The 11,436-nt window shown below is 43.3% G+C and overlaps 1 protein-coding gene across 1 annotated transcript in view; it reads right to left on the reverse strand.

Moving 5' to 3' along the window:
• The window catches only part of LOC309540038 (sodium channel protein type 1 subunit alpha-like), a 46,914-nt gene extending 36,232 nt beyond the window's left edge, over positions 1-10,682 (reverse strand). The window contains exons 1-7 of the mRNA XM_082236625.1: positions 10,482-10,682; positions 8,852-8,980; positions 7,832-7,923; positions 6,615-6,851; positions 4,770-4,842; positions 3,079-3,220; positions 1,596-1,802 (exon numbers count right to left, since the gene is read on the reverse strand). Of these exons, the coding sequence (XP_082092751.1) occupies positions 1,596-1,802; positions 3,079-3,220; positions 4,770-4,842; positions 6,615-6,851; positions 7,832-7,923; positions 8,852-8,980; positions 10,482-10,552 (951 nt within the window). The 5' untranslated portion in view covers positions 10,553-10,682. The remainder of the gene's footprint in view (positions 1-1,595; positions 1,803-3,078; positions 3,221-4,769; positions 4,843-6,614; positions 6,852-7,831; positions 7,924-8,851; positions 8,981-10,481) is intronic.
• Positions 10,683-11,436: the final 754 nt, after the last annotated feature.

The following is an 11,436-nucleotide window of genomic DNA, read 5'->3' on the forward strand; positions in this document are numbered from 1 at the left end:
TGCAAGTACCACATAGTTATTGTAGAACTATTTCTGGATGAGTTATCAATGCTTCAAGAATACAAGAAGATGGATGGTTTCCTCTGACAAAGTATTAACAAAATAGCTTCCAAATAAGGATCTGGAAGGAGGATCCAGGATGCTTGGCAGTATATATTTATTGTTCATGGAGTATTTTTTGTATGTACCAGTGTAATATATACTCTGAAGATAGTATGCTGGTAGACTGCTTCCTTTTTATACCAGGTTACACAGCATGTTGGCCTCCAGATGTTGTTGAACTAAAATCCCCATCTCCCTGACCACTGGCCATGCTGGGAGCTGATGGGAGTTAGAGTCCAGCAAAATCCAGCTGCTCCTGCTCTACACAATGCTGCAATCCACTGGCCTTAGTGCACAGAAAGCACAATGTGTTAGGGCTGTTCCACTTTTCGTGTCAGAAATAATATTAATATTTATGATGTTATTATTTGTACACTGCCCACCTGACTGGGTTGTCCCACTCTGGGAGGCCTCCAACAAATATAAAAGCATCATCACACATCAAACACTGTAAACTTCCCTGTTCCATAAACCAAATCGTTATTTGGTCGGTGAGAGTTCTTGTTCAGTTTTCTAAAACCCATGCTTCTCTCTCACATATATACAGTACACACACAAACATATACATATACATATACATATGAATGACAAATGAAGCTGGTTCATTGTTTATTGTCCCAAAAGAGGTTCCAATTTGCCGCTGTCAGAATCACCCCCCCCCCCCAAATCGACACCCTGAGAAATTCACAGAGGTCCGCTGAAGAATATTCACTTGCCAATATTCATTTGCATGTTGAGGTGTAGAAATATATTTGAGGTGTAGAAATATATTTTCTGTTGAAAAGCACATCTAATAAGGAATGTATCCAAATGATTAACTGTAAGTGTCTGACTATACGCAGCGCAGGAGCAGCTCACCCAGTGGGGCAGCAAAGCAGTAATAACCTCCTGGTAGTGGCATTGTTGACGTTCACTGAGAGGGCAGAGATAGCAACAATTTGGGGGCACATCAGTGGAGCCAATCCAGTGCTCCCACCAGAGCACCCACACTGACTCTCTCTCTTCTAGTAAGTAGCAGGGACAATTCTGTAGGGAGGCTATTACTGCAGGTGCGCCACAGTGAAATTGTCAAGTATTTACGGTGGTGCAAGACACACTGTTGTTTCTGAGCTTACACAATTAGCTTCAATTTTTCCAAATTGTATACTCTACTAGTAGAGAGTTTTCTTAGCATTGCACTGGAATCCCACTGCAAAGTCCCACTGGAAATCTGCACTGGAATCCCACTGCACAGGAATCCCACACAAATCCCACTGAAAATCAGCAGAGCTTTGTGCAACTGCTGTCTACCTGCTGTTAGGGTTATCCATTCATATATATTTTTGTAAAACATTTTCATCTTCTTCAGTTAAGTTGCATGCATGAACTCATTTGCACATGTTGCTTTTTGCCCAAGTACACGATGGAACTTCTGCAAGGAATCTCTGGGTAGTTATGCCTTCTATTCTCAAATTTGTGGGGAAATGCTGCACTAGTGCAAAAGTTTCCAGTACCTGGGCTTCTTCTTGTTGCCTTTTCAGCTGTTCCAGCATCTGCTGATATTCGGCCTCCTTCCTCTCTGCTTCTTCCATGGTGGCTTGGTTCTGCTCTTCGTAGGCCATGGCAACAACGGCCAGGATCAGGTTGATCAGGTAGAAAGAGCCCAGGAAAATCACCAGGACAAAAAAGATCATGTACGTTTTGCCAGCAGCACGCAGAGTCTGGGGAAATCATAGGCAATGTAGGTTACTGGATCAGTAAGACAACTGAAACTTACAAGTATGAGTGACTATGCCACACTCAGATTAGACTCAGTGGACTTAAGGTATGAAGGCAGCAAGGCTAACCCTGCTTATCTGGGAGTAAGCCCCACTGAATTCAACAGGGCTGACTTCTGAGTAGGCATGGTTAGGATTGTGATGTTACTTAAGTAAGTTACCAAGCATCCCCCCTGAAATCTGCTCTTAAGAGTTGTACAACCCTATGGAATATTGTGGAAGTGGGGAGGAGGCAAAATCGGGGGGGGGGGGATGCCTCTCTTCCCCTTCCACAGACTGGAACCTATGCTAGATTGCAGCCCTTTCTGCAAACAAAAGTAGCTCTTCCATCTTTCTTGGACGGGCTACACCAGAACCAACCCAAGTGTTCAGAAACACTTATGTGGTGGGGGTATTTGTAATATATTTGCAATACAGCACAGCTGCTTTGAACAACATTTCAGAATTACATTTCATTTACAACTTCCATTGACAAGTCCAGCCTTTCCTGTGCAGTCTGTGAGGTTCAGCCCTTTCTCTCGGAAAATAAAACTGGCTTTCAAATGCAGCAATTTGTCATTGCTGTTTTTAATTGAGTAAGCATTTCATAGAAGCAGGAACATAGAGAGACAGTGACATAGCGTGGGGCGGGGCGGGGCAGGGGACACCAGGACAGTTGCCCCAAGCACAAAATTGGGGTCGCAAAATTTTGACACCCGGTGCTGCCTCAATACAGCTGTGTGCTTCCGTTTCTGGGCTCCGTTGAAAATGGCTTCTCCATGCGAACCAGGAAGTGACCTCTCCAGACAATGGAGCAACTCTTCTTTCCTTATCTCTGCAGCTGCAAACTCCTAGGTGATGCAGATGCCTTAGGGGAAGCTGAATGTGCACGCATACCCTATTTCCCTCCCTCCATCCATGCAGCCCCGGGTGCTGGCAACCCACACTACGCCACTGTAGAGAGCAGCCATCTTCTGAGTCAGACCATTGTCCTTTTAAGCTCATTGTCCACACTGACTGGCGGAGGCTCTCCAGTGTTTCAGGCAGGGTGTGGGTCTTTCTCAGCCCTACATGTAGATGTTGCGGATTGGACCAGAGACTTCCTGCATGCAAAACAGATGGTCTACCGCTGTGCTATGGCCCTTCTCATAGGGATGGAAAGGTGTTTTTAAGGATGGGTAGTATTAGGCTTTCCCCTTATATATGGTATCAACAGAATTTGGTTTTGAGATCCTCTCACCAGCTGGTACAGGTTTTCCCAGTAGTCCTGAGTCATCAGCCGAAAGAGCGACAAGAAAGCCCAGCTGAAGGTATCAAAACTTGTGTAGCCATAGTTGGGGTTTCGACCAGCTTTTACACACACATATCCTTCTGGGCACTGGCTGTGAAAGAAAGCAATGGAGGGGGAGGGGGAAAAGATGACTTGTTTCTGTATCGACATTCCACCTACTAAGCAGGGATGGAGAATTTCATAAAATCCAATGCTTTCAATTATCCACCCTCTATTGTGTGTGCAGGGCGGTCCTAACCCTACCTGGTCAACTCCCCTAGCAATACCTCCCCAGCTGGGATTGGCTAACTGTCTGAGGTTAGACAGGAACCTCCAGGTATCCATCTTGGGGAGGCAAAGCCAGGCTGAACTGCTGGGGATCGTGTAGGATCAGGTGGCTGCGCCCCCCACAAAAAGCACCCCCCATTTGAGGTGGGGAGCGGTCATTGTAATACAGTTCTCAGTAAAAAGAAAAATAAAGCACCAAGATGCATTAAAGATGTGTATTTTAGCATAACGTAATTTAGAAACGTGTACGTTGAGGTAAAATGCATATTTAACCGCATATTTTGTGACAAGGTACATCTTTAAATATGGATTTGAGTATGGCTTTTCTTTTTAAAAAAGATATTAACAGATTAATGCAGTAGCAGGCTGGGAGAGACTTGTGAATGAACACATGTGAAACAGGCAGAAGTAGATGAACTATCCATATCTGCTGCTGCTACTACTACGTCAAATATATGCATATAGAACGGGCCGTGTTAGTCCATTTAAGTGTCTGAAAGAAAAGAGCAAAAGTAAAAAAACCCCAGCTCAAAACCACAACTGATGCTTGCAGAATAGAGATGCGCTATGGTGTGTGGTAATCCTTTTGGATGGGTTGGGAACCTAAGAAGCTGGGAACACAGGAAGCTCTGATACATCTAGCTCAGAACTGTCTACAGTGAGTGGCAGCTGCTCTTCAGGGTTTCAGACAGGTCCTGCCCCAGCCCCCTGGAGATACCCAGGATTGAACCAGAGACCTTCTACCCTGCAAGGCAGATGCCCTGCCATCAAGCTGCAGCCCTTTCCCCAGAGGCTGCCACTGTCTAAATAGCAATGTTGCATCGCTTAGAACACACCAAAGCACATTTCCATTGTCTGAGCATCAGTTTGAGACTTTGCCTCTCTTTTTTGTCGATTCCACCTTTGGGGGCTCCTCCTCCTCTCCTTTTTTTAAAAAAGGGGGGACAAATCCTGGTTCACTATGAACTAGGCTCCTGAGAGTATAAACAGTAAAAAAAAATAGCTTATCACAGGACTCATATACATTTCTACAAAGAATTTGTGGGAAATAAACATTTGTGCTAAATCGAGTCCTTGTTAAACCCAAACATTACCAATGGCTTGAGTCACCCTCCCACAATGGGGGGAACCCATTCCTCCCTCCAGCTGCCCTTCTCCATGCTATTTTAATGTATTCCCACCCAATCCCCAAAAGTGGCTGTTTGGGGTGTGGAAGAGAAGGGCTCTGGACGGAAAGAGACAGCAGAGAAACCCAATTCCATTAACCTCATTCTGCTCACAGCTCTTAGGTTCTGAATTATGCCATTAGATTAGCCAGCTTCACTTGCATGATTAGCAGTGGCTTCCCCTTACGCAATTTTACGCTTGCTTACCCAGCATCTGTGCCGTTACCACAAAGCAAGGGATCTGGTGATCCTTCCAAAGTATAAAAATGTTTTGTTTGTTCTAAGAAGGAAGGAAAGGGGCGGGGAGAGAAATATGTTACCTTCAGCTTTCATTCAAACGATTGCTTTAAAATGATAATCCAATGCAAAAGCTTGCGCAAGTCTGCTCACACCTTTTTCGGGTGTGGCAGCATTGTGGGACGGCAGAGGCTCCTCCAAGGCCCCGGCATCCTCAGAGCCCCATCCAGATAGGGGGCGTGATCCTGGCGCATCAGAGGCCGGATCCTAGCCTGCATCTCAGATTGGCAAATGGGGATGCAGGCTAGGACATGAGCTGGGCCATGGGGCAGAGCCGACGGAGGAGGAGGAAGCCTTCCCTCGGGTCTGCCCCCATGGCCATTTAAGCAGTGCTCACCAGGGGGGTCCTACTGGCCCCAGGGGTCTGCCTGGTGTCAACAGGCAAGGAGTTCCAAAGTGTGGATGCTAAGAAGATCGGTTTCTTACAAACGTGCAACAGTATACTTACTATATGGCACCTATAATGGTGCCAGTTCTGCAGATCGAAGTGGCTGAATGGACATACATGGGGCAAAGCAATCTCACAAGTAAACTGGCCCCAACTCATGAAGAAGAAGAAGAAGAAGAAGAAGAAGAAGAAGAAGAAGAAGAAGAAGAAAAGTTTGGATTTGATATCCCGCCTTTCACTCCCTTTAAGGAGTCTCAAAGCGGCTAACATTCTCCTTTCCCTTCCTCCCCCACAACAAACACTCTGTGTGGTGAGTGGGGCTGAGAGACTTCAGAGAAGCGTGACTGGCCCAAGGTCACCCAGCAGCTGCATGTGGAGGAGCGGAGACGCGAACCCGGTTCCCCAGATTAGGAGACTACCACTCTTAACCACTACACCACACTGGCTAAAGTATTTAAGGGCTTTAAATACTAATTAGTTACAGCTCAAACTCTACCCAGTAGCGAATCGGCATCCTGTGCAGGTCTCTTCAGCAGAGGTGATATATACTCTGGCAGGGTCTCACTCCTGTCAGCAAGCGTGCTACAGCACTCTTCACCAACAGCAGCTTCCAGATCAAGCACAAGGGACGCCCCATGTATATGTCCCCCACACTTGAGATGTCAGTATTTGGAGCTCTGCTACCCAGTAATCAAGAAAGAATTCCTAAGCTAGTAAAAGCAGTTTCTTAGCATTTGTTGCAAGGCAAGGCACTGAACCCAGGCAGTATACATTTTATTTTGGGCCCAAGCACCAAATGAACAAAGCAGTGCTGGCTCTAGGTCTTTTTTGCGGCTGGGGGTGAGGGTGAGGGATATAAGTGAGTTTTGGCAAGATCCCTGCAGTGGTGTCACCCACGGGGCAAGTGCCAGGCCAGGGGAGGCTTCTCATCCTTCTCTTCACTGCTGACACTGTTTGCCTGCTTAAAGGTGCTGCAAATGTTTTGATGATGTTTTACCAGTTTTAAGGTAGTACACCGCCTTGATATTTTATGAGACGGGGGTATAGAAATACTAGATACGACGGACAGATACAGACAGCAGATTCATAGAAAAGAAAAGGAGTTTCAACAGCATGGGTAGAAGGTTCCAGAAATAAGCAATAGGCCACCTGTTAGGGCTTGAGTCCTCCTGGCAGGTGCCTAACAATGCTACCCACATAGGTTGCTTCTCTGAACTCTCAGCAGTTCATCCTGCTCAACTCTTAATTTCTGAATGGTGCCTATTATGACTTGCCCAAGAATGCAAGTTGTCTGCATTCACGGCAGCGCCTTGCTTTGTATCCAGGTGTCCACACTGGACCACAGAGGCCCTTTCAGTAAACCTCACCTGTGTCACCAATGTATTTATCCCAGTCGATTATTCCTGCATTGTAGTATTGTGCAAAGTACGGTTCTTCAGCAGAATCGTTACTTAGGGGCCAAAGCAAACATTTTTGCCTCAGGTGGCCCATGAACAGTTGCAGCCCTATTAGTGCAAATACACTCAGGCAGAACACGGTCAAGATCATGACATCCGAGAGTTTCTTCACTGACTGAATGAGGGCCCCCACAATGGTCTTCAGACCTAAAAGGAGAGAAGAATGTGGAATCACAATATCCAGCTCATTGTTTTAGGTGTTGATTAGTTAAATATGGTTGTACGGCTGCTGAAATTTAAAAATGTCATGCAGGCAGCTCCTAGATGAAAGAAGCTATTATTTTTGTCATGAGGTAAAAAGAGAAAGCCCCTTTACCTCATGAAAAATGGTTCCGAATGTAAAATTGCAAATGGAAATGAAAAGCAGTCTATACTAGCCATTTAAAAGCTGGTGACATGGTTATTCATGCTTTGTATCAATCTCATGTAAAGAAAAAAGGTACTGATTGTACATTTTTTCACTCATGAAGCACACATCCTTTCAACCCATAAGACAGTTTGCTGAGGAAAGGTATTTTTTAAAGCAATACTTCATGCAATGCTCATGCTATTCTTTATCACCATATTGGCTTAATTTCTACTAGTGATTCAGCTTTCCAAATGCTGAAATTTTCCATCCCAAATTATTTCAATAAACGGCAAGGTTTATCTTAATATGAAAGCTGCAACTACTTTTCATATTGGTGTGGGAGAGAAAATTTAGTATTTTAATATGCAAAATACAAACTCTGTATACTGTCTCATGCAAGAATATGTTAAACTCAAAGGCTGACTTGCTTTTATTTTAATGTGAATTATTTTTTTCGGTAGCATCTAAAAATCTACATTCCTTAAAACAACAACAGTACATGGTTAGCAGCAAAGCTTGTGCAAAGTCGTGTGACCTGCAGCTGTGGCAAATCTACAAGTCAGCCTCCGTGTTTAACCTAGCTCTCACCTGGAATGACTGATATTGTTTTCAATGCCCGAAGAACCCTGAATGTTCTCAACGCTGAGACATTGCCCAGGTCCACAAACTCTGTCACATATCTGCAATAGGGGAGTTCACACACAAACACAATGACAGGATAAAAAGGAACAGTTGGGACGCACGAGGGACCTAGCACTTTACACCACTCACTTCTTACCTGGGATTACAGAAATAGTTTTCAAAGCTCTCAACACTCTGAAAGCTCGAAGAGCTGAAACTTTGCCTAGGTCTACAAATTCTGTTATATACCTGTAGAATCAAATCACAGTTATTCAGCATCGAGGCAAATTTTACGCCACTTACCTAAAGATTTATTTAATCTACTTTTTTTTTTTTACAATTAAACAAGTTGTTTCCCCCCACCCTGTGTTTGCCTTCAATGCAATCCTGGGCACATTTACCTGAGATTAAGACCCACAGTATTCAATGGAGCGTAATCCCAGGTAAGCATGCATAGGCTAGAAACCATTGCATTTCTTCTTTTTATATTTTCCTACCTTACCCACAAGACCCTAAAAATAGGGTGGGAAATTCAGCACCAAGTATCATGTTGGGAATACACAACAGTTTTGCTATTTGCCACAATATGCATCACTTTTAAAAGCTTATCTCTGAAACCAGAAAGGCTTGCCACATATTTTTTAAAAATAATAATAATGAAAGCATTTAAAGGATTATCCTAGGAGCGACCTTAGAGTATGCCTACTACTGTCAACTGTTGGATTGTTTCGACAAGAGGAACTATGCCAATTTTAAACATAAATTACTAAAATCTAAAGACAAGATTTGTAATTTTTATTTTCCAAAACATATCTTTTTTTGCACTGTTTCATAACAGTTCAAATACTGATACAGTCAAATCTCGGTTGTCGAACAAAATCCATTCTGGAAGCCCGTTCAGCTTCCGAAATGTTCAATAACCGAGATGCGGCTTCTGATTGGCTGCAGGAGCTTCCTGCACTCAAGAGGAAACCGCGTCGGACGTTTGGCTTCCGAAAAATGTTCAAAAACTGGAACACTTCTGGGTTTTTAGCGTTTGGGAACTGAAACATTCCAAAATGGAGGTGTTTTGGAACCAAGTTTTGACTGTAACTGTTAAAGCTGTGACCCACACAAGTGGAACTCATTTCTGTAAAGTCTACTCAGATGACACACTAGGAAAATGCTGGATACTTACGCAAATGAAATGACAAGGAAATCCAGCCAGTTCCAGGGGTCTCGGAGGAAAGTAAAACTACCTATACAGAAACCTCTTGCAAAAATTTTAACGAGGGATTCAAATGTATAAATTCCAGTGAATGTGTATCTACAGGGGAGAGAGAAAAAATCCAAGCAAACTTTTCAATCTATAGGCTAGATCACAAATTATAAATACTTGCTCATTTATTTTTTAAGAATTATCTTTCTTTTTTTTGCACAATTATTAGAGAGAAGCTCGTAGCAGCCCATTATATGAATCTGATGTTCTTCATTGGCCATATCTGCTTTTCTTTCTCACACACCCATCTTCTTTCTATATCTGTGTTGTCATTAAAATGAAGATATTACTCATAAAATATACCAGTTTTGGTTTTTTTAATAGGAACACTGAAACTTTCATTACTGCAGAAGTGCAGACAGTCCTAGTCTTGCGGGGGGGGGGGGGAGCAGGATATAATGACGAGGAGGAAGAGGAGGATGCAGTTCTTAAGGAGTCATTAAGTCCTCATTAAGCATTGGTGGCCAGAGAGGCAGGGGTCAGAAATTAAGGTACAATGCTGGGGAAGTTTATAAACGTGATCAGAGGTTCCGGAGTTCAGATTCAATTCAATAAAGGGAAAATTATTACTTCCCTTTAGCTGAGTGCAGGGGGAAAAGCCTGATACATAACGAAGAAGTCTGAAAGAAGGACAAATGGTGATACAAGAGACCGAAATCCTTCATGCTTCAATATATTGGCAGCAAATTCTGCAATTGCATTTTTGCTTCGCCAACATCCCCTCATCTCTACTGTTCTCCTTGGGGTTCTATAGGACTTGGTTCTCAATATACTAATAGAATCAAAAGACTGTGGAGCTGTAAAGGACCCTTAGGGAAATCTAGTCCCACCCTCTGCAATGCAGGAATATCAACTAAAGCATCCATCTATCTCCTTTCCTCTTCACTCTTTTCCCATGACCTCATTAATTCTCACAGACTGTTTCAGCTACTCTGCTGATGAGTCTTATGTCTACTTTTCAATCTAACGGACTCCAGAATTAATTTCAGGAATGTACAGTGGTACCTCGGGTTAAGAACTTGATTCGTTCCGGAGGTCTGTTCTTAACCTGAAACTGTTCTTAACTAGAGGCGTTCTATTGCTAATGGGGCCTCCAGCTGCCGCCGTGCCACTGGCACACAATTTCTGTTCTCATCATGGGGCAAAGTTCTTAACCCGAGGTGCTACCTCCGTGTTAGCGGAGTCTGTAACCCGAAGTGTTTGTAACCCGAGATACCACTGTATATCTTTTAAAACAATGCCATGGGTTGAACCTAATTCAGTCATGGCGCAAGTGGAATGACTTCCCCTCGTGTAACAGAGCATTCTTTCCTCTCTCGTGTGTTCCCCAGAACCCTAAAAATCTGCTATTGGTTCCCCCCCATGGTCTCTGAAGGGGATACTTGGTGGTGGGGGGAGAGCACACCTGTGATGAATGGGAGGGAATGTTCTGCTGCATGGGCGGAAGTCATTTGGCTCAATAAGTTCCTTCATTAGATTCAACCCAATGGCGCTATGCAGAGCATATTTAACCAAATGTCACTGGGAAGAAAACAAAGAATGCACTTACTCTACAGCCTTTGACCACTCAGGAGGATCTTTCAAGGTCATAAACACGCAGTTTGTCAGAATAGTGAACATGATGAAGATGCCGAATAATGTTGGCTTAAGTCAAGGAACACATGACAAATGCTAGATAAGTTAGATCACCCAAATGCATATAATTTCTTATGAAACAGGCTTCTAAGTAAATATGAATTCATAAATTCCATCCAAGCAATATCTATAAATCCAAGATGAAAACGTTTAACGCCATAATATAGCATGAATTATGTGCTGCTAATTTATTTAGGGTGTTGTATTGTAATTGTGGCATCCCACTTGTGCAATGAACTTCCCATTCCTCTCCTATCACCTATGGACCTGTGCACCTCCAAAACCTGTTCCAGGGCATTGGGGCACACTCCAGAGCAGATTGGGAGGCTGCAAAGGGAGAGCAGAGGAAGGGTAAGTCCCATTGTGTCTGCTCGCATGACGTTGGATCTTGACCACAGAATTCTACTTCTCCTGAAGTTCAACCAAGTGATTTCATCAAAACATTTTGTGTTCACTTCAATGGTGAAATTAAGAAAAAATAAAACCACATCCAACTATTAAAATAGCCTCATGCTACTACTGAGTTTCTCAAAGAAGTGCTTTAAACAAGTATTACGTAGAAGAAAAAAAGGATATGAATGAACCAAAATCTTTATAGAAATTCTTCTAAGTATACTGAAAGGACTTAGCATGTACAAGGCAGGTGTGGCGTTGAATCTGTAAATGGCCTTCCCTTTATTCAATACTATAAATGTCTGAAAAGAGGGAAAATACACACATGTAAAAGCAGGGTTATAATAACGTTCGAGGAGATCTTAAAATGGAAAAAAAAGACAATTTCATTTGCTGTGGTTTACTCTAAGGCCCAGTTCCAACATCTACAGGTAACCATGGTTTCTAATTATGAGTTGGTACCAAAGTGAACAGTG

The sequence above is a fragment of the Podarcis vaucheri genome (assembly GCF_965113315.1).
Source record: "Podarcis vaucheri genome assembly, chromosome: 1".
Taxonomy (NCBI): domain Eukaryota; kingdom Metazoa; phylum Chordata; class Lepidosauria; order Squamata; family Lacertidae; genus Podarcis; species Podarcis vaucheri.